The 23,759-nt window shown below is 39.6% G+C and overlaps 1 protein-coding gene across 1 annotated transcript; it reads left to right on the forward strand.

Moving 5' to 3' along the window:
• The first annotated feature begins 2,018 nt into the window (after positions 1-2,018).
• CHAF1B (chromatin assembly factor 1 subunit B) lies at positions 2,019-19,508 on the forward strand. Its single transcript, XM_030455364.1, has 14 exons — positions 2,019-2,089; positions 2,797-2,927; positions 5,870-6,002; positions 6,722-6,839; positions 7,734-7,837; positions 9,596-9,692; positions 11,370-11,454; positions 12,370-12,463; positions 13,087-13,156; positions 13,247-13,338; positions 14,788-14,950; positions 16,106-16,519; positions 18,008-18,099; positions 18,639-19,508. The coding sequence occupies exons 2-14, from the start codon at positions 2,802-2,804 to the stop codon at positions 18,758-18,760; spliced, it is 1,710 nt and encodes a 569-aa protein (XP_030311224.1). The 5' UTR covers positions 2,019-2,089; positions 2,797-2,801; the 3' UTR covers positions 18,761-19,508.
• The last annotated feature ends 4,251 nt before the right edge of the window (positions 19,509-23,759 follow it).

Raw genomic sequence — 23,759 nt, forward strand, 5'->3', positions numbered from 1 at the left:
GCTTCTTTACTTATTTGGTCTTAAGAGCAAGCTGATTCTTTCTGGTTGTGAGCAGACAATTTTTGCTCACCAGCCGTGCCTTCAGACTAGGTGGGAATCTTAACACAGTCCCAGCGCAGCTGCCTGACTAGGGTTCTTCAGACAGTTGGTTTCATGTGGGGAACTCTGTTACCCAATTACAAGACTGTTTCTGTGTTGGAATTTGGGACAAAGCTCTGCTTCAAAGCCTCGTTAAAGACTTGATGGCATGGTGCTACAAAGGCAGAAACAACAGAAATGCAAAGGTAAATTCTCGGATCAGAGCAGGTCTGCTTAGCTCTCCTTGATAAATTTACCTTTGGCTAGGTAAATTTACCTTTGGCCAGCATGAAAGACTCAAAAGTTCTTTCTGATATTTTTATGGCTGAGGCAGACCGTTTTTCCCTGGCCAGTTCTTGATCATCAGAGCTTTTAGAAACAGACAACAGCATGCAAGGTATTGCTGTGGAAAGGATTGGACTGACATGCAATATGGACATGTTCTGGATAGGGATAAAGCAGTTGTGTCATAATCCTGGGCATATGCATTGCCATGGATGCTGCTGTGCCAGTAGGATTTCAAGTCCAGCACATGGACTTGGCACAGTCCTGGCTTTCTAAGCGTGGTCATATTTGTGTGGATATCCTTCTCTGAAGTCCTTTTTAAAAATTAAGGGAAAAAAAGAACTATCATGGAATCATAGAATGGTTTGGGTTGGAAATGACCTTACAGTTCAAGTTCCAACCCCCCTGCCAGGGGCTGCAGCACTTTCCACAGGACCAGGTTGCTCCAAGCCCCATCCAACCTGGCCCTGAACGCTGCCAGGGAGGGGGCAGCCACAACATCCCTGTGCCTGTGTCTCCCCACCCTCACAGTTAATAACTTATTCCTCATGTCTAATAATTTTAATCTCTTCTCTTACAGTTGAATAATCCATTCCCACTGGTCCAATCACTCCATGTCCTTATAAAAAGCTCCCCTCCTCCCCCCAGCTTTCCTGTAGGCCCCTCCAGGAGCTGTAAGGCCACTGTAAGGTCTCCCTGGAGTTTCTCTTCTGCAGGCACAGCTCAGCCTGTCTTCACAGGAGGGGCACTCCAGAATCTGTGTACAATAAATGTTTTATTTTTTGTGTTCTGCTTTCTCACCTGCTTTCTCACCAGGCAGTGCAATAACTGGTGAACTCTTCAGAGGACAAGTTTTAGCTGTAACCCTGCAGCCAGTGGTTCTTTTGACTGCCTGGGAAGGCAAAGAGGAGCAGGGAAGCCATAGGGGGCAGGGGGAAGAAGCAAAATTAGATGCCAGTTTCTAAGGATGTAATTTTTTTTACCCTGATTTTAAACAGAAGGGTTTGCGTTTTGATAGGGGAATTGGGGGGATCAGTTGCTTTTTGACCAGTCTAAGTGTAAAAATTTCAAATAAAGCAATGCCATATTTATAAGGGGGGCGGGGGTGGGAAGAGTGGTAGAACTTTAAAAATAAAGCTTGTTTTAGGTTTCTTTTGCTGTTTTGAGGTTTGTTTTATTTTTTTTTAATTGGAAGCAAGCAGGGCAAACACATTCCAAGCAGAAGAAAACGCGGGCAAAGGCCAACACCGCAGAGTTCGTGGATTTCCCTCTCAGCAAGCCCTCACGCCCCTTTTTGCATTCCCAGAGTGGGAAAACACCAAGCCTCCCGCCCGGGACAAGAGGGGTTGGGACGGGGAAGAGAGAGAGAGAATCGGGGATCCTAGGGGCTCCCCGTCGGATCCTTCCCGGTTACGCCCTTTCCGCTGCCCCTCCCTCCGCTCCTGCGGGCGGCACAACAGCGAGATATGGCGGGGTGGGAGGAGGAGTAGAGGGGAAGAGGGAGCAGCGCGCATGCGCGAAGCGGGCTGGGGCGGGAAAGTCGCGGGAGCGCCGGGAGAGCGCCGCAGGTAGGGGCTGTGGGGGGTGCGTGTGCCCCGCGACCCCCGGCCGTTAGTAGCGGTTGGGAATGGCGGCACATCCCAACCCCCCCCTCTCCCTCACACGCTGCCTCCCTTCTGCCCCTCGGAGAAGAGGAGCCCCGCAGCGGTGGGGGCGGGAAGCCAGGGTATGAAGTTGGCGGGGAGTTAATCTCGGGTGCTCGGAGTGATGTCGCCAGGCAGCGCGTTGCGTTTCGTGTGGTTCATCACGCTCCGAGGCGGCCGGGGATCACCGGTCTCCGGCGGCGGCTTTCGTGGCCCTCCGGGCTATGAGGAGCTGCCCCTGCTCGGGGTACCGCCCGGAAAGCGGCTACCCTGCTGAGGGGTGGCTGTGGCACTGCTGTCTGCCTCCTGACCACTCTGGGGCCTTCGTGTCTTTGTTTTGGCTTCTTAGTTGATAGTGCAGTAGTTTTTGCCCCGGGGCCTGGATGGATGCGCGTAGTGCCAGCCTGGGGCCACCCGGTGAGGGCTCATCCTAGTCAGGAGCCGGGCCGGGGCAGCCCAGAGGATACAAGCACGCTCGCTCGAGGGGCTGACAGAGAACTGTGTGTGTGCCCTCGGGATTTACTATGTATTGTAACCTTGCCCTGCGCTACGCTTATGTTTAATTCCTCTGCGAGACAGGGCTTTATTACCCTTCTCATGCAGTGGCCAGGCAGTAACTTTTAACTATAAGAAATAATAGTACTTAAAAATGGACTTTCTTTAACCCCCCCCCCTTCTGTTTCTGCAGTGAAATTATTACATGCTCTGTCTTCACTGCTTGAAAAATCGGTTTTAACTTTGTTTGACATAAGAACAAGAGTTTATCCAGTATTTGTTGTCTTTTATTTAGCAAATATGAAAGTCATCACTTGTGAAATAGCGTGGCATAATAAGGAGCCCGTGTACAGCTTAGACTTCCAGCATGGAGCGGATGGGAAGATCAATCGACTGGCCTCAGCAGGTGTGGATACAGCTGTTCGTGTAAGTTTCTAACCTGTTTGGTTTGGGTCTGTAGCTCGTACAGAGTATGAAATACTTTGTTATCCAGTGCATGAGATTATTAGCTAGTAGATCATGCTGGTGGTGAATGGTGTAAGGGAAGGAATGTGAGACTGGAGAGCTGTATACAGAATGACAGTTCCTCTTGTGTGCTGTCTTCGAGTTCTGCTGCTCGGTGTTCTGTTATTTGTAGAAAAGTACTTGCAGTGACAGCTTCTAAGTAGTAAGTGATACTTCTAAGTAGTAAGTGGTAATTTAGTGTACAGTCTTGTGGGCTAGTGAAAAACAATTTGTTTTAATTTCTTTATGTTCATCAAAATTGAATTTTATCTGTCAGTTTATAAGTGTCACTCAGTAGTGTGAGGTCTTTTTACAGCCCTTTTTATATGGCTTCACATACAACTCACCAAAGTAATTTTGTGTTGGTTTTAGCAAACTTTGTTAATCAGTTGTTCATCCTTTTGAGTATCACTTAGGAAAGCATTAAATCGCACAAGCCCCAAAAGATGTGTCCATAAGATTTACCTTGGTAAAATCAGGTACTTGTTTACTGTCTTCATGATTCTTAATGCATGTGAGGACTGTCCCCATCAGTAAGTGATCTCTTGGTTTCTCCAAAAGTCTGAGCCCTTTTTGGGAAGCTATGTGCACTGGTGGACCACATTCTTTGTATGTTAGTCAACTCCTTAAATAAAGTTGGTGGACAAGTGAGGCACAGCTTCTTCTGCAGAGAAGTACATTGTCTCAATTTTTAAATTTATTTTTCCTTTAACAGCTTTTCTGTATGGAAGGTGGACACAGTGGCCAGAGTTTTTCAGGTTGCCCTTAGAGTATTTCTAAAAAACTGACATATTTGCATTCCCTGTGTTAGAATCATAGAATCATAGAATTGGCTGGGTTGGAAGGGACCTCAGAGATCATCGAGTCCAACCCTTGATCCACTACCGCTGCAGTTACCAGACCATGGCACTGAGTGCCACATCCAGTCTCTTTTTAAATATCTCCAGGGACGGAGAATCCACTACTTCCCTGGGCAGCCCATTCCAATGCCGGATCACTCTCTCCGTAAAGAAATTCTTTCTAATATCTAACCTAAACTTCCCCCGGCACAACTTAAGTCCATGCCCTCTTGTCTTGCTGAGAGTTGCCTGGCAAAAGAGCCCAACCCCCCCCCTGGCTACACTCTCCTTTCAGGTAGTTGTAGAGAGCGATGAGGTCTCCCCTGAGCCTCCTCTTCTCCAGGCTGAACAGCCCCAGCTCCCTCAGCCTCTCCTCATAGGGTCTGTGCTCGAGTCCCTTCACCAGCCTGGTTGCCCTCCTTCGGACCTGCTCCAGGAGTTACATTTGTTAATGTATTTATTAACAAGCTATTACAAATAGTGACTGCTGTGATATTTGATTGATTGGAATTCCTCTTTCTTTTGGAGATGAGAAATGCCAGTAAAAATTAGGATTTTACTCTCAGTAACTGCAGTCAAAACTTTCCCCTTTGTCACTAGTAAAAGTTACTTCTTACCTCACAGTGTGTGCAGTTCAGGGATTTGGCTGTATATATAGGCTATTGGATATATATTTAAGTCATATTTATAAATATACATGTTTTAGGGCCTGAAAATTTTAGTGTTCTTTGACATAAGAGATACTTCTGCTACATCTTTCTAAGGACTACAGCATAAGGAGGGAAAGCTGGCAAAATTACAAGCAGCTTTATTCAGGCTTCTTAAATTCTTGTCAAAGCCTGGTTGCTATGGTTTCTTGGTTTGATTTTTCTTCTGAGATGAATTGCATCCATGAACAGATTATTTGAAACACCTAATGGGATACCTGTGACCTTAGTCCCACTGTATTGGGACATAACAGTTTCAGTCTGATGGCTGAGTGGACTCACAGGTAGAGCAGTGGGAGTGGCATCACTGTCCCCTGCAAAACTAAGCACAAAGGGGATCAGGAATTTCTTAAGGCAGTATTGCTGGAACAGTGCCCATATCATGCAGCAGTCTTAATGGCTTTGATCACTGGGAAACTGGGATTGTTATCATTCTTGCTCAAATGATCTGTTTGAAAATGGTAAATCCATTGACCTTTAAGGTTTGCGTCAAAACTGCAGTTTGCTCAGACTTCTTAAGAGAGTTAAACTGGGGTTTTTTTGTTTGGTTGGTTGGTTGTTTTTTCCTCCTGTAGTAATCAGGTTTGTTTTCAGATTGTTAACAATTTGTGGTTGACAAGAAATTGTCATTCTATGCCATTGAATAACTGTATTTATCAAATTCACTTGAAGCCAGAGGTTGTCAGTAAATGAAGACAGGATGATGTCATGTGTTTGGTTGGGTTTCTCTTAATTTATTGGAAAATGCTTAATAATTTATTTCATCAGACAAAAACCCTGCAGTATAATTACAGCTTGTGGCCGACCATGGGCTGCAAGGGGGCAGCCTGTGTCACTGTGATCTTCTCTAGGGGGTGCAGGGGAATCTTTGTTCCAGCACCTGCAGCACCTCCTCCCCTCCTTTCACTGACCCTGGTGTCTGCAGGACTGTTTCACACACTTCTCATACTCTTCTCTCACAGCTGCTGTGCAGTGTTACGTTTTCTTAGATTTATTACCACACTTGTGCTGTTGGTAGGACAGTCTTGTAGACAGCTGGAACTGGGTCTGCCCAACAGGGGGGCAGCTCTTCTTATCTTCTCACAAAAGCCACCCATGAAGACTTCCATCTGCACCAGGTACCGAAGCCTTACCACATAAATCCAGGACACAGCTGTAGCTGAGTGAAAGCTTGTGGTACCACTGCAGCTTTAGCTCTGAAAGTTTCAGATAATAAGATCAAAATGTCTGCCCAAAGAATAAATTATGGATTACTGAAATGGCACATTTAGATGACACCTTTATTCCTGAAAAATGTCTGTAACACTTTTGTGTGTAGATATGGAAAGTGGAAAAAGGACCAGATGGAAAAGCAATTGTAGAGTTCTTGTCCAACCTTGCCCGTCATACCAAAGCAGTAAATGTTGTGCGCTTCTCTCCAAGTGGGGAGGTCTTAGCATCTGGAGGAGATGGTGAGTAATAATGCTTAACACACCTGGTAAATGAAGCGAGGGGGGGGGGGAAACCCAAAGCAAATACAGGAACTTTGTTCATACTCCTCAAACACTTGCAGATGTAGACTTGTACAGCCCCTCTTATTATTATTAGTTAATGCATGTTATGCAGTTTCTAAGGAACTTGTCACTTGCTGTGTGTCTGAGAGTCTCTGATTTCCATATATGAAGTAATTACTATTTCCATTTCTCAGGTTGAGAGATTGGATGGATTACTTATTGTCGTAGTGGGAAGTTGTGGTAGAATTTGTAAATTTAAGCTTCTCTGTTCTGGGCCACATGGACTCTTCAGTCACATTAAAGACAGCATTAGATAGGTGTGTGCTTTCTGAAACAGAGCTGAGTGTTGCCTGTCCTAGGTAGAAGATTTTTGAAAAGTCCAAAATACAGAACCACAGCCTGCTCTAATCAAAAGAGGAACTGAGCACTCCACCTTCATCTTACACCTGGAAATGTTAATATTGTTTTATTAGATAAATAAATAATTTTAAAATACCTTGATTAAAATCAGTAGCTCACACTGAAAGCTAAAGCAGTCCAGCACCTGCTCTTCTCTACCACTAAATAAGAACTACTTTTCTTGTGTCTTCTGTGAGATAATTGTAAGGTAGAACTAAATGTAATGCATTAACAAAACAGCTTGTGGGAAAGACAGCTTCCTGTTATTTCTTTTACAGATGCTGTTATTTTATTGTGGAAGCTGAATGATAGCAAAGAATCAGAACCATTAGTTTTTCAGGATGAAGATGAAGCTCAGCTCAACAAGGAGAACTGGACAGTTGTTAAAACTTTAAGGTAGTTTACTGTTTTATGAGTTTGTTTTCTGTCCAGTGTTTTTGATTTCCCAGTGGCTTTTGTCATCTGGTACAGTATTCTGTTCAGCATATGTTGAACTTGAATGCTGTCTAAAATGTGCTTGTTCTAATATTCGTCCTTCTGTTGTCTTTTAAGCTTTTTTTTTTTTTTTTTTTGATACAGTGCTAACCTAGATCTGTTAAGGCAGAAGATACAGCATTTATGTGACACAACTGACATTCTCTGAAATTGGTTCCTGACATTTTGAGTCACTTAAAGCTTAGCACAGAGATACATAAAGTAAATGTGATTTATTTATTTATTAGTGAAAATTTTCATCATTATTAAAGCGGAAAGCATCTGTATATTAAATGATTCATGCATTTTTGCCAGGTTATAGCTGTGAGCTTTGACTAATTTAAATTAGACTATATCTAAATCAGCCTCAATTTTCTTTCATGTGGTTCTTCTGAGTATGCTTTTTTTTTTCTTTTATAAAACCCTTAAATATGCAGGCAAGCTTTCTTGAATAGTGGCACTTCCTAGTTGCTTAAGTGTAGTGTTTTATTTTCTGTTTGTACAAATCCTAGAAACTTTGATTTGCAAAATTTCAGGTACAAATTCCTAAATCACTTCAAATGCAATGTTTTCATTATTTATGAAAAAACCTTTGAAAAGGGAGGCTTATTTTTAATAGAAGTAGGATGCACTATTTTAAAATGTTCCACTGCCTTCTGAATATAGAAGTTTTTTTTTTAAGCTGAAATTTCTCCTGTTCATTTCATTTTATCTTATTTGCATCTTATTTTTTTTAATCTAAAAATTTACAAAAGTAATTTTTACAGGTAGCTGTTAATTTTAAAATTAATTGGTTTCTTCTCTTCTGGCTTCTAGAGGCCACTTGGAAGATGTGTATGATATTTGCTGGACTTCAGATGGAAATTACATGGCATCTGCTTCAGTAGATAACACAGCTATAATGTGGGATGTCACTAAAGGTAAATGCTATGTTTATCACTTACAGCTCTGGACCTGATGGAGGTGTCTTATAATAGTTACCAAAAGAATTGAAAGCATCTTTTTCTTGTGTGAGAACAGCCCACTTAATTGTTAGGCTGCTGGGATTGCGAGGCAGATAGTCCAGCATATAAAGATATCCACATGCCAGCAAAATTTGCAGGTAAGTGATCTCTTCACCTTGGAGTATTCAGGAAGTAAGTCTCACCCAATGTTTTTTCCCCCAAAAACTCCTAAACCAACAGTATGTATATTAATTAGTCCACCCCACACCTCAATAAACAGGCAAAACTTGATTACTATGAGGTAAATAGCTGTCTAGGTAAAAAATGTAAGGTGATTATAGGATGCAGGCTCATGCATATCCCACTGCAGTGTGTTGCTTGTCTTTTCCAAGTCCTATCTATAGAAGATTTAATAGTAACAGCCAGGTTACGTTGCTTTACAGAGTCTAATGTTTTTTTCTTAGCAGGGTAATTGTTACTTTCACTTTTAATTTAATGTGGAAATATTTAACTTTATCTAACCTTTTATCTCACATTTCTAATATTTAGTGTCTAGTTAAGAAAAATAAAGTAGAATCCATGTTAACTTTTCAGTGTGCACTCTTGAAAATATATGTGTTCTGCTGCTGATGTTCATTGTATTCTTCATTTGGGTGCTTAATGTCTCTTCCATTTAAACTATCACACATACACTTTTTCAAAACTCTTTATGGTAAATACATGAATATTTAATTAAGACTGTGTGTGCTCTGAGCACGTAAATATGTATAGGAGCATTGTGACTGAAAGTCTCAAGTCTCAGACTGATCATAACTTTAAAAGGACAAATCTGTTAGAGTTATTACTGAAAAAAGCTGGATGTTCTCTTAAGATGATATGTTACTTACATGTAATGTCTTCCATTCTCATTGCTTTAGCATGCAGTTAATGCCTTGGAGGGCATGTGTCTAAACAGAGAGACAGCTAGTGAGTTGGAAACAAGAAGCCATTAGTGGAAAACATAGGCTTTATGATACAGTATTTCTTTGCAACAAGCAACACTACACTACTGGAAGAAAAACGTCTGTCCCTACTGCTCAAAATCAAGTATTTAATTATATTATCTGTAAATTTACCTCATCACAATGGTCTGGATCTGACGCATTCAGCTGTTTAACACCAGTGAGGTCAGGGAGCTAGTACCATTGAGGCAGATCTCAATGGAAGAGCTGTGGAAGAACATGCGTTAGCGCTGCTGTGGAATTGTTTCTGAAGGCTGTCCATGCATAAGTGTCAGTCAGCATGTGTGTAGTATGGCTTCTTGCCACTACCTGTTCAGCAGAGTAGGTGAGCGTATAGAGCCCTACACAGGTAGAGCCTTGCTATCTAGACCCTGCTGAATGCTACCTTTTAGCTCTGGAATTTCTGGCTCAGTATTCAGCCAAATTCTGCTATCTGTGAACAGCTAGACTTGCCTGAAGATTTTTTTCTAAATGGCAAAGCTTCTGGTGTACTTCTGGTTTTGGATTATACTTATCTTCCATGTTTATTACCTAAGCCAAGACGCCTATCTGAGTTGGTTTGTAGGGAACCAGCCTTGAATTGTCATATCGTGATTTACTGTTCTTGTGAAGATGTTAGAAATAAAGCATTTCCAATATTCTTATCAGATGCTATCAAGTTAACAGTTTCTGTGTTTAAGCAATATTGTTTTAAAACACATTCGAATTTCACATCTGGAAACTGTAATTTCAGGACAGAAGGTTTCAATATTAAATGAACATAAGAGTTACGTCCAAGGAATAACCTGGGATCCTCTAGGCCAGTACATTGCAACTCTGAGTTGTGATAGGTGAGCTGTTGGTCTTAATTTTTTTTTCATTAGTGTTCTTTCTTACCTGCTTACCTGAGTGTGAATTAAAAGCAAGTGTATGAGTATAAATGTAACGTAATTTTATTCAGCTTGATCTGTAAAAAGGTTCATGTGAAATAAAAGTGACACTTCAGTTAATCTTTTGCTTGTGGTAAATTGATTCCTGAAGTCTAAGTTTCTCCAAACATGAAGTAAGTTTACATAAACTTGTGTAGAAATTCTAATTCAGGAAATAATTTTTCATGGTCATGAGAGATACCTGATGCATCCTAAGAGTTCTGCATTTTCTGGTTGTTAATGAGTTAATAAGTTCATTCTTGTGGTTCTGCAGAAAGAGACAAACAGGTTAAGAAATGTTTTTCTGCTCTGATATCTTTCTTTTGCCCTCTTACCCCCTCAATCACCAGCAGTTTTGTAAGTGATGTCACTGGGAAAGGTAAACACAGTTCGTAAACTTGTCCCTTGTCAGAACTTTGAATTGAGCTTAAACTGTTTGGCACATGAGTGCTGCTCTGAAGAGTTTGCAGCTGGCTAATAAATGTATGTCATCTGGCAGCTGCTGCAAAGAGAGCTGCACTAGTAGTGGGAAAAGTAGTTTTGATTTAAGATTTGCAATAGGCTCAGAAAAATGGTAGGTTAATGATGGCTGGGTCATTATGAGCCTCTGCCTCTGATAATCACTTTTGTGAGATTTCTGTGCCTTTATTAAAATGAACAGCAGTGAAACACAAGTAATAGAATGATGCACAAGTTTTTCTTGGAGTGAAGTCTCAAGCAAGGGCACGAACCAATCTCAAGAGAAGAAATCCTCTCTCAGGTTTCAGACACTTTTCTGCAAGGGCAGTGAATAGCATGGGCTCATACCAGGGGCCGGGACAGTTGCCAGGACTTGGCACTCAACAGCCTTGGGTAGGAAGACCTGTTCCCTCCTTTGGCAGATGAGCTTTACTGTATGACATCCAGATACAGTAGTTCCACAACTGTCTCAGACTGTCTACCACAGCCTCATCTTCTATTAGCACTTTCTAGGTCTGTTCAGGACTCTGTGGAGCTGTTTCAGCTCATTAAATCACTAGAAAGTTGTTTTGTTTTTTGTGTGGCATTTGTTTTCTGCCAGCCTAGCAAACCATCATAACTTAGCAAAGGTCAGAGCGGGCAGAAAAGAGGGAGTGAGTGGTGGATTGACCAATTGGTTTTGTTTAGGCTACCTGCTGTTTTAACAACATAAAGTCAGGGGAGGTCTAGCATTCTATATAGAGAATATACTTCAGCTTTAATTTATTCTGGAATAAACTGAAGCATAGAGATGTAGCTAGTTGTCTTTGAGCTGAGTTCCCACTCCACAGGAACATGCTGGCTACTAGAGCATGGGTAGGAATGGTGTGCCTGTTCACTGTCCACTAATTCTCTCATTCCTCCACTAATGTATATACTGGTACTTCACAAACCTTGAGTCAAATAATTGTCAGTGATTCACTGTTTTTTTAGGTGTCAAGAATATGTCCACCTGGTGGTGTCTCATAATCAGAAATTAATTATTGTGTGGTTGCCATTTATATTTAGCAGTCCTGACTGAGAAATAAGGCACTGTAGTGCCATGTGAAACTTGGGGTGAAAGGTAGTTATTTGTAGTTAACTCTGCTCTCCACTATATAGGGTCCTGCGGGTGTACAACACACAAACCAAGCGTGTAGCGTTCAATGTTACCAGGATGCCATCTGGATCAGGAGCTGAAGGAGAGGTACAGTGTTCTGCTACTAATGGTACTGGAGAATGCACTGGGTGCCATTTTGTATGAGGTATTCTATTCTGTGAAACCAAAGGGGCATTTTCTATTCATGTAATTGTATGTCAGGTATTTTTTTTCTGTATCTCACCATTGCATTTTTTTAATAGAGACTGCTTCAGGTTTTCTCAAACGTTACAGAAATCACTCAGAAAGAACACTTGCAAGTTCATCTGATTTAAAGTAGTAGCACAGTATCTTTGATTGTAAATGTTAAACATAATGTGGAAAAAGTAACATGCATAGTGAATTCTTAATAGAAGAAACTTTTAACATGTCTGTCAGTATTTGCAAGTTTATTACTGAATAATACATAGCAATATTTTAGTGAGCCTAAAAGTGAAAACAAAGAGCTTTCTTCCCTGAAACAGTTCTAAATGGCAGTAAAATAACATCTCTAAGCTGACTATAACCTTTTTAATTCCTTGGATTACTTACCTTTTTTGTGACAACATTTTTAACAGTTTTATAGAGGGTAAAAAACAGAGCTGAGAAAGAATGTTTTGCCATTACAGAAGTTCTCTTTAAACCTCTAGTATTAGTGTTCAAATTAAATGCCTAAGGAACAGGCTTTTATGCTAACTTTTAAATAATGTTCTTCTCCAGGTTAGTACTATTTTTTTATTACTGGTCTAATGTGCCTGCTCTTGGAGTGTTTTGATTAGTAGGATCAAGGCCTATATTTGTTAGCTGTGAATAATTTATAGCACAGCAGAAAGTAAGTTTGAAGGGGCCATGGTTTTAAAAGTATTTTCTCTCTTCTTTTAAATGTTTCATCCAGTTGCATTGTACAAATGGATGGTTTTTCTCACTTGAATTCCAGTTGATGTATTCATGGTTCTTCATAGAGTCATATTATCAATGTTACAGGCTAGGAGCTATCGGATGTTTCATGATGATGGCATGAAGTCATTTTTCCGTAGACTCAGTTTTACTCCTGATGGCTCCTATTTACTCACTCCAGGTAGGTGAGAACATGTACTGTAACTTTCATGGTATCTATTATGCCCTAATGTGCACATACCTCAAGATTGCTTCCAAACTACTAGGGGATACTTATCTTAATTATGCTATTCCTCATTCTCCCTGTTGAAGAAAATGGAAGGCTCAACAATGCTCTTCTGTTAGCAGTCCAGAACATCAACTTTCTCCTGTGACAAAAATTATATGTATGACATTTTTCTGAACTGAAACATGTATATCGCAACAACACAGCTCTGTTAAAGTAGAAATTAAGAATAATGAGTGGCTTCATTTGGCAGATCTCTGTTTGTATCCTTTCTTAAGAATATTCTCCAGTAATAGTAAAAATAACATGGCAAAGAGGGGATCAATTTACCTGTATAAGCACTGCTCTTATAGATGTCTGGCAACATAAAAAAGAAGCTTTGAGGAGGAAGTATATAAGGGAAACAAAACCAGCACTAAAAAAATATTTGGGATGCCTTTTTAAGTTGTGTTCAGGTTGCACAGCTTTTGCCCAACTGACAAGCGTAATTCCTGAGAAGTAGAATGTTTATGGACATAAAGTATGGACTCAGTACCTTTTTGAGTTGATGAGTAACATTTTAAACTTTATTTTTGCAGCTGGCTGTGTTGAATCAGGAGAAAATGTAACAAACACCACATATGTTTTCTCCAGAAACAATCTTAAAAGGTAGACTTAATAAGATCAAAATATCTTTTTATTAAGAAAAATAATTATAATAAAAATGCTGTTTTCTGAAGTACTGATTCTTTATAAAAGGCCCATGGGTCACCTGCCATGTCCTGGAAAGGCAACTCTTGCTGTTCGATGCTGCCCAGTCTACTTTGAGTTGAGACAAGCATTTAAAAAAGGTACTGTAAATTCTTCAGGGAGTATGATTTTACAGCAAATACATGAAAAGGCCAATGTGGCTGGTTAGTATTTTTTGCCCTGGTATTCTAACATTCTGTTAAGATAGTGCTGTAGGACAGCTAAGAAGACATTTTGTGATTCTAAGAACCTGTATTCACCTCAAGTACCTTGTGAGTAGCTTTTGATGTAGTGGATAAATGTTCTGCTTGGCCTCTTAGGCTACAGAAACACTGTTCAATGTTTTTCTTTAACTTCTAACTATTTCATGTGAGTAAAAGTAAATAACTTGGCTTAGCACTAAAGAAGTGACACAGTGAAATATTTTCTGTTAGTCTAAACTACCTACATCAGAGAGCTGGTGTAGTTTGCAACAACCATAGCTGTTTATTCAAGGAAGCCAAACCTGAAGCTGTGCCAGTGTTATGGGCCAGAACAAGAGTTTGAGGAGGGGATTGGATTGTATGAAATTGCTTGAGAATTTACCTGGAGATTGAAATCTGGTTTTATTGGGAGCCCAGTGAGTCCAGGAGATTTTATATTATAACAAGACTGAGCTTGCTCTAGTGAAATGCACAGCTTTGTTCCTTTCTTTAGAGGGTCAGCTTGTAGTATTTCTTACCAGATTTAGAGATTACCTACTGTGTATTTGTATTTTCATCATAATCTTTAGAACCATTGTCATGGTGTGTTGCAAAGGAAGGAGATGAGTGTCTGCTGTTAGTCTCTAGCTTCTCTGCATGGAGTGTTCAGTTTCTGCAAAATACACCCAAAAAAGTGAAGGCTTATGGTAGTCTAGAAATCTGCAGATGTAAATAACTTGCATTATGTTAATGGCTTGTCTGTTTTACTGTATAGCTTCCATAATCATTGTAGAATTGAATGAGACTCCTGTATACTGGGAATTTCTGAAAGCAGTTAACTAGCACTTAGCTTCCAGTGGAAGCCGGAGTAATCTGAGTTTACAAAGAACTAATGTTTCAGTGGAAAGTCTGAGAGCACTGAATGGAAGATACCACAAATAAAGCTAAATCCATTGTTTTGACTGAGTCATGCAGAATATAATGTCATATAAATATATTGTGACCTTGATTTACACCATATCCTAAGGTGTGCTTGTTTTGTTTTTGTATTACAGTGCATATAAATACACTGAAACATTTCAGCTGAACAAAAATGTAACACACTTAACAAAATAATAGCAATCCAGATGGACAAAACTTGCTAATTTCTCTGTTTTAAGCTAAGACAATAGAGGGCACACTTCAGGCAACAAAAAGGATAGTGCTTGACATTAAACCTTACATTTTAATAAAGTGCTGTTTTCTCAGATATTGCTTTGATACTGATTAGTAATGAAATATTAAGATTCGTGACTAAGGTAGTGTAATTAATATCCTGCAATGAATACAAGAGGGAATTCTGAATGTGTTAATTTCTTTGCATTCTAGATGAAATCAGTCAGAAATCAGCTCCTGCTCTATTTAACCTGCCCTATCGATTGGTGTTTGCTGTTGCTTCAGAAGATTCTGTGCTTTTTTATGATACTGAGCAGCACTTCCCCTTTGGTTATGTTTCTAACATACATTATCACACCCTGAGTGACATTTCGTGGTAGGTAATTGTTACATTCTTAAATTTTGTTATGATGGAGATGTTCTTTTCACATGTTGAAGTTCTGCATGTCTCGTGTCTTGCTTTACTTCTGTGTTTTGTTTATGATGGACACATGGAGTCACTGTCATGGCAGTCATGAATAGCAAGCCACCTCTTTTTTACTCTGTTAAATGAAGAATTATGGTTCTTTTATTGGTTGGGAAACAAGTTGCATGCAAGCACCCTGAGGACAAGCAGATTGAGGTTCTTATGAAAGAAAATGTACTGGGTGCTCATGAAAATTTTCCATTGTTCAGGCTAATTAGTAACAGTAACTAATAATAAGACATTCAGAGAGGTTTGGAAGTCATCTCTCTGTTCAGATGTCTGTGTCTTGCCCAAATTCTGCTGTTTCTGCACAGTTACTGAGTGATTGAGTTATTGAGTTATTCATCATGTATGGGATGAAGTAAGTTATCTGACTTGATTTGGAGAGTCAAAACTGAAGCTGAAAATTGAACCTCAGTCTTACTCAGAATACAGCCCTCTGCTGACAAGGCTTCCTCTCTCATGCCTTTCTAGCCAGTATGCTTAAGCTTAGGACCACATGGAGGCCTCTTTTTCAGAAGTTATAATTGATACACAAACATTGAAAACCTTTGTGTGGCAGGAGGAGGGGAGTGGAAGAGAGTAGAAAATAAAGTAGGTTTAATCAGTGGTAGACATTACTTGGTGAAATGAGCATGGAGGATCCATTCAGGGGAGCACCACAGTGATTCTGAGCATTTCCTCAACAAAGTGAAGGAACTTGAACTGCTCTGCTGGTCTGAATTTAGGAGAGTTCAGCAGAATTTCAGAAATTGTTGCTGAAGATTTGTGTACCTGCAGTTGAACCATACTTTGTGACAGCTCAAATGACACGTGCTGGCAGCAGCATATTACGGGGATCACGGGCAACACCAGAGAAATTAAATCAGGTGCAAAAGCCAGAATTCAATGTATTTTGTCCATTTGCTTTGGGTGTTTTTTCATTTGACTATAATGTTATTTAAATGTGTGCATATACTTGGGGAAGGGAGAAAGAAAAGATAGGTACAACATGTTATAGATGAGGGGTGAGGCTTACAGAAAAGTTCTGACCTTTCCTTTTAATGGAAAAAATACCACAAACAGGTCCAGCGATGGAGCCTTTCTTGCCATTTCTTCTACGGATGGATACTGTTCATTTGTCACTTTTGAGAAGGATGAACTGGGAATACCACTGAAAGAGAAGCCACAAATAAGTGTCAGGAATCCTGGCGCAACAGAAAAAAAAGTGAAAAAGAGCCACAAAGTCATTTCCCCAGGCTCTAGGCTGACTGAGGAGACTCCTCCTAGGAAGGCCACTGATCCCAGCACACCTACCCTCCAACTTAGGACACCTGTAGCTGCTAGTAAGGACTTGCCTTCCACACCTGTTGGCATAAAAAATATTCCAGTCTCATCCTCAGATGAGAAGATCAGCAAGCCAGCTATCCAGAGCACTAAAGTAAACCAGCCCAGGAGGATTACTCTCAACACTTTACAAGCATGGAGCAAGACACCCAGGTGAGATTTATATTGCTGTTTCCAGTCATAAATATGAAGGCCAAGACAAACTGTGCTTGTGCTACCTTTAAAGAGTTGGGGTTTAGACGTAAATTGCCAGCCCTCTTTCTTTGTGGTAGCTGTCTTGATGTGGAATTTTTTGTTCCAGTTGTACTGCAACTGAAAGGTCAAAACGTCTCCTGCATGTACAACTTTTATATTTCTGTATGAAATGTGAGGTCGTAGCAAAGTTACCTGATCCTTGCACCTTGTCTGTATGACAGCAACAGGTGTATGTCTTCAGGTCCCAGTTTCTTTATAAAGATGGTACCTGAAGCCTTCTGCTGACAACTGTTTGAAGACTCTTCTGACAAGAAATATTTTAAGTAAAGAGTGCAAGTCTAGACAGGCCTTCAATGTGCACAGTCACGGGTGTGGGACTTAGTGTATTCATTGATTGAAGGTTGTTCTTAAGGTGAAAATCTAGGTTTTTAGAACTTGCCTGTAATCCATGTATTGATTGTTAAATAACCTGAAATACAAGATCCTGAGCTGGTGCACAATAGTCAACAGTAAGGAGACAGCCATGCAGGTAGAGATCTAGACATTCTCAGAAAACTAATCTATTTCATGATTACATGAGATTATTGAACTTCTCATAGGACTGTTTTAATTAATATGTGGCTAGGGAGAAAGTGAAAGAGAAAGCAAGATAGTGGATTCTGTCTACAGCTGCAAAGAAAAATATCAGAGATGATGCCTTTCTAAACAGAAATGTTAACCTCTGCTGGAATTAACAAGTTGTTAGGTTGTAGGTAGATGAAAATTACTTTTGCATGGAGGGTGAAGTGACTGATGGAGCTGAATCTTTTTATTTTTGAGAGAAACTATTTAATCATATCAACTGATTATGCCATGAGTGCTGTCTTTTAGTAGCATTCATGTCGCTACATGTAAGGCTTTTTTTTATGGTTCAATCTTCTGTTGCTTTTGTGCTTAATTTGTATGTGCCATCCAGAATAGATCAAGTAGAAGGAAATAGCTTTGCAGAATTTTTAGTAGACCTCAGTGGGCAAAAGAATTCCCTAGAGTTCTGTGCATCTCAAATGTTAAAATCAACAAGGCTAGGCAATAGTAAGCTCTTCCAGTGGAACTGGGAAGCTTTACCAGCTGCCAGAGAACAGGTTAAAATCCTCTCCTTTGCAGCCAGTCTTAATTTTAAATACTTGATCAAGATATTGTTATTTGAAGGTGACTATCAAGCATTATGCCACATATAAAGTGCAGAAGGATTTTCTAGTGGAAAAGATCACTGGTGGTATTTAAAGTACTATAAATATTTCTCTATTTCAGCCTATAACAAGCCGACAAAAATAGTAAAATAGTAAATATTTTAGTAGTAAAATATACATAAACTGCATTTTAATTTAACTGATTCTAAGTAAATCTTTAAAGTATTTGTGCAAATGATGGCTTTAAAGTAAGTGAGCTGTTTCTGCTCTTTCAAAGGAGAATAAACTTGATTGCAGTGAAGCCAGATACACCAGCCTCTGCATATACAGATACAGTTCCTATACCTCCTTCTTCAGAACAGGAACAAGGTAAGCTTTTGTGGCTACTAATATGCAGCAATCTTTTGCCAGCAAAATCTTTCTTTCCATGGTAGACTTCTGTTAAAAGCTATAATCACATAACACAACCATAATCAAGCACAAAGCTAAACCTAGATGCAGATTCTAAAGCTTCTTTGCTTCTAAAGCTGTGTTTGAAAGGTGCCTTTGACAATATGTGTTCTCACTGCAGTTGCTCTTCAGCCGCTGCATATGTGACAATGTCACTACAGTTTTTATAGTAATGGGCACATTAGCTGACACTGAAGCCAAGGAGGGTGAACTAGCTTGGATATAACACCCTCTGGGTCCTACAGGTGAGTTTTAAAGACCCTTGTACTTTCAGCATATCATTGTTTCAAATGCTGGACTTTCAGACCAGGGTTGTTTTGGGTTTGGGTTTTTTGTTCGTTTGTTGTTGTTTGGTTGGGGTTTTTTTGTGAGTGCTGAATTGTTTGTGGATTCAGAAAAACAGAGTTATTTTCTTTATTTGTATTTACTAAGCTGAAATGATGTCTTGTCTGTTTTAGTGAGGCCATTGCTATCTGATGACAGTTGTGAAAATCCCCCAGCGCCTAAACGTCCTAGAACTGAGGAAATGTCTCTTTCTACATCTGCTGAAGGTCAAACCAGCTGTGATTCAAACAAATAAAGGCTAACCTTTTAGTAGACTCTTCACAGTCTGAAGGCAATGCAGCTGTATCTGAGAGTGCATTTCTTTTTGCAAATTCTAAAGCCTCAATTCGTGGTGGTGGTACCACATGCATATCTGATGCAGTGCTGTGAAGAGAGAAGCTGGCTGTAGAAGAAAAAGGTTTCAGGAATGTAGCTTTGCAGAAGAACAGTTTGGAAGTGGCTTCCAAGTACATCTCTGCATATTGAATACAGCTTTTTTCAAGAAATGCTTCATTTTAAGGAAATCCAAGAAATGGGTATTAAAAAGCCATAGAGCAATCTAAAAGTCTCCATCGAAATCCCTAAATTGAGGCTTATAAACTATTACATCTTCCAATAACCTGTCTGGCAAAATAATAGAATTTCTCAGGACTTAATCATAATGATTTGATGTGCTTTAAGAAAAAAAAAAAGGAAAAAAGAAACAAGTTTCATTCAAGCATTTTTGCTTCTGTGTTTAGTGGTGTGCAAAGTAATTAATTCCTCTCAAGAACATGGAGAATGGAAGATGATGTTCACATGCAGCAGCACACAATATGACTGATATGATATGAGTGAAAAAAATCGGGATTTGCAACTTCATTAGACAAGAAAGCAAAGGGAAGAAGCCCTCTGAAGACATGTTATAAGCATTAAGCAGTAGAAGAAATTTTTTAAATGTTTAGTTTCTCTGGTTTTAAAAAATGCAGACATGAGAAAGGAGCAGGATTTGAGCATATACATTAGAAGTTTTCCCCTTTTAATTTCTCAAAATCTTAAATCCTTTAGCCAATAAAATATAAATCTTGTGTATATTAACTTCTAAACACTTGTTCCTTTTTAACATTTGATATTTGCCATATAATTCAACTAAGACAGACAGAACAATGAGAGCAAAATATTTGAAAATCACTACACTGGATTTTCTGTGAGATGCAGACTTTGCTTCCAGAAGTAGAATGCTCAGCCACTTGTCCACTTCATTTTCCTTAACTTCATGTAGTTGTTTACAAGAAGATAATTCTTAATGAAATAGACATTCTAATTGATAATAGCATGTGGAGCAGAATAGAATTTAAATAGAATTTTCTTTTATGGTTTAGCCTTTTTATGTTCACTTGAAGTTCTACAACACACAGGAAAGGAAAGCTGCAATTCTAGTTAAAGCTCTTTGACTCTCATTCTTTCCTGGATTTGGTTGGGTTTGAGGTGTGTAATTAGTATTTGTTTCCTGTCAGTTTCTAAGAAAGTGGGCTAATACTTTAGAAAAGCAAAAATACAGATGTTTCAGAAGTGATTCATAAAAATATCATAAGGAGGAAATAATAACAAATACCTATGCCAGGAAAAGTACATTGCCTACAATTCAATTTTGAAAGAAATTTATAGGAAACTAACTAACTCTGCTTTCAACCACAAAGATGAAATTGGAGCTTTATTAAACTTACCCAAACCTGGGTTTTCTTCTGGGGAGGAATATAAAGACTTAATTACCAAGCTGATTTTTCCAGCAAAAGTTTAAAGAGATACCTGAATTAAAGCTTGTAGAGCTATCTGAATTGATAGCTGATCCAGGTATTTGTAACTAACACGCACTGTGGGATTTACCATTGTTTGCTTTGTCCTGTTTGAGTTGTAAGAACACGGGTATTTCGTCTTTCAGTGACCCCTTAGTACAGCACTGCAGTGTTTTGTTTTGTGCACTGCAAAGGATCCTTTGAATTCAAGCTTACACTTCTAAATACTAACTGCAAAGCTATCCTGATAGGTATTTTTAAGTCTTGTTTTCTTTTACGCAGTGTATTTCAGTGTCAATTATTCTTTCTGTTGAAAACTGGTAGGTGATGTATATTATTTCAGTGTTACTGGCATACCTGGTCTCTGTGGTCTTCAGTATTCAATGTGCAATTAATTGCAAGAGTATTTATCTTTCTTTCATACCATTTCATGTCACCTGCACATTTGTTTATACAGTTGCTTAGCATATTTTTTGCTCTGTGTTTCAGTTTAATTTGAGCTATAGGTTAGGCTTAATGTGGCTTCCACTGCATCCATCTGGAGATTATTTCCACATCATATATGTCAGAATTCCTCTACCTGGTATTTTATCTTCCTCCATAGGAGTTTTTCTTCACTTTAGTTCTGGTTGTCTCTTGCCACTTAGATTTCCTGCTTCTCTCTCTGTTTATTCTGTTACTCCGTACTTTGTTGACAAATTTATACAGCACTCCGTTTCCTATAAATTGATGCCATCATTCATGTAATAAGTGCTTATCTTTGACAGAACCTTAGATTCCTGATTTTTGTGGTCCCTCTTTCTGGCTCCCAAGGGGCCATGCCTACATAACATTTATACTTGAAAACTATTCTCATGCTGTTTATAGAAAGTGGGTTCGTGTTTTGTTCTCAGTCATGCACTAGACAGTGTGCTCAGTGCTGTTCCCGTTCTTTACTGCTTCACAAGGTTATGTATTTGCATAGACACAATTCTTTCAAGGGTGTTCTTTAGTTCAAATTTGGCATAAATGTTATTTTTAATTGGCCAGCACAAGTGTTTGTACTTGAAATGGACCCCGAGTTCATATTCCAGCTGTGAACATTGTGTAGGTGTCATCTCCTTAGGTCACATTTTGCTTAGTGCCTTCCGTAATGTTCTTATCTACTGTAAGGACAGTTATGTTGTTTGTACTATCTCAGGGAGATAGCATCATGGAAAAATGCCTTGTCTGCATTCTTTAGTGTCTTTCAGCAGTAAGAAGAGGGAACTGTCCTCACAGAAGTAACTTAGTATGAGGCAGCAAATTACTGTTAAACTCTGGGAACCGTGAAGCTCTTCATGCAGGGTGTCAAAGCCCTGCTTCCATCACCACATTTGGTACCAATATAGGTCAACATCCCACAGGCCAGTCCCCTGAAAAATAAGAAAAAGAGCACAGTTGCAAAGACATTTCCCCTGACTCGAGGCTGGCAGAAGGGACTACCTGAGCAAGGAGGTTGGAACAGATGAATTCCAGAGGTCCTGTCCAACCTCACCTGTTCTGTGATTCTGGAAATGCTGCCTTTTCTGGTTGGCATGGTTTGAATGAACAATTCTCTAGGACTTAGGATAGAAAGTTAATGGAAATCCCTTGAGATAGGTGGCCTTCATGTGCCATTTCTTCTTGTCTTGCTCAAATTAACATGGATTTTACATTAGTGCTTGAAGGATAATGAAAGGTGGGGAGTAAACTCATCGGCTACTGCACAGATAGTCCTGCATTGCCTGACAGCTTAAATATCCATGTGGATTAACTTCGTACCTAGAGAGCTCAAGTTACAGGCAAGTGGTCCTTTCCCTTTTTCAGCTTCATTTTATTGGGTGTCCTGTGTATTTCTCTGGCTTGATAGTAGGTGTTTTAAAAGGTCATCTTTATGTCCCAATTCTGCATACTTTAATGATTGATTATGTATTTATGTATACATAATCATTTTTTAATGTCGGAAAATGGTTTGTCTGTTACGTGTGTGCCTTTTTCCTTCAGTGAAGGGCTGAAAATACCCAGACTGCAGCATCACAAACCGTGAGACTTCTGTGTAAATATGCAGGGCGACCGCTGGATGTCACTCTTCTAACAAGTTTCCTCTTCCTGGGGCTAGGGAAAAAACTGCTATCGGCTGCAGGAAGTGGAAAGAAAACAATTTCCTTTTTGAAAACAAATTGTAGGTGAATGTAGGTAGCTAATGTGTGATGTCACCAGAGAAATTGTTTTTGTTGTTTCTACGAGCTTTCTTCTAAGAAGACAAGATTTGCTTTCTTATGTATTACATTTTATAATTGACTAAGGAAAGGAAGTCCATACCATGATACCTTTTTCTGTTGACATGTGAAGTGATAACCCTGAAATGCCACATGCAACCCCAAGCTTTCCAAGGATGTCTTAAGCATAATTTCTGTTGAAAAGCTTTTTGGAGAGGTAATGGGAGGGCTTGGGTGGACCAGCTGGTCAGCGTGCACTCCAGCCAGCTTTCAGTTGTCATGTAATGGGTTTCCAGGTTGGGACAGGCAGGATGGTATGGCTACACGAAGTATTTCAACATACTGGAATTGATGCTGCCACCACCAAGTGCTAGCAACTACTGCTCTGAATGGGAGTTGGCAAAACAGAGAAAAATGTTTGTGTGCTCAACCTGTGAGTCAGAAACCAGTTAGTCATGTGTGTCCGTATAACAATACCATCTTATTTGTCCTAATCTGTTTTAAAAGGTGGTGCTGCCATGTTTGTCTTCTGCCTCATTAAAAGGACATGAAAAAGACAAGGGCAGAGTCACACAAAGCTGCAGGTGTCTGGGAGAGTGGCTGTGGAGAGCAGCAGGTGGAAGGGCAATATACCAGCACTCCTTGGACGTGAAATGTGTTCTGTGGGCAACAGCAAGGTGTACAACTCCTTATTTGTGTGCCATTTTTTTTGTTCCTGTCTGAAAAGGTACTTCCTGCTCCCACCATGTGTCAGGCTAGTGCTGCCTTGTTAGTGATCTCCCTTTTCCATTGTAGAGTCACTGCTAGTTAAAATCATGAGGCTCTCTTGCTCCTCAACAAAAACCATGTAGACATACCACCTTAAAAGCAAAATACTTCTGTGAGCCCCTGAACTAGTGAGGCTTTGTATACATTAAAAGTTAATTACATTGGTGGCTTTAAATAGATTTTGCAGCTTTTTAGGTGAGATTCACTACGGTCTTGCTTCTGGAAAGACTTTCTAATGTATAATGGTTAATTTTTAGACAGCTGAACATCATGCTGCCTGTATTATCGATGTTTTGGTTTTTTTTTCCCTTCTATTCTGGTATTTGTATTGATACATCTCACAATCATTTACTGCCTTTTTCTCAAAGCTTGGTTAGTATTTGCCTATGGATTCAAAATGGAATCTGTATTTTGTACACACGTGCTGTATATTTACACCAACTTCATTTCTTATAAAGGCAGCTAGGCTTAGCAAGCTAACCATACGTGTGTT

Source organism: Calypte anna, chromosome 1 (genome assembly GCF_003957555.1).
Source record: "Calypte anna isolate BGI_N300 chromosome 1, bCalAnn1_v1.p, whole genome shotgun sequence".
Lineage (NCBI taxonomy): Eukaryota > Metazoa > Chordata > Aves > Apodiformes > Trochilidae > Calypte > Calypte anna.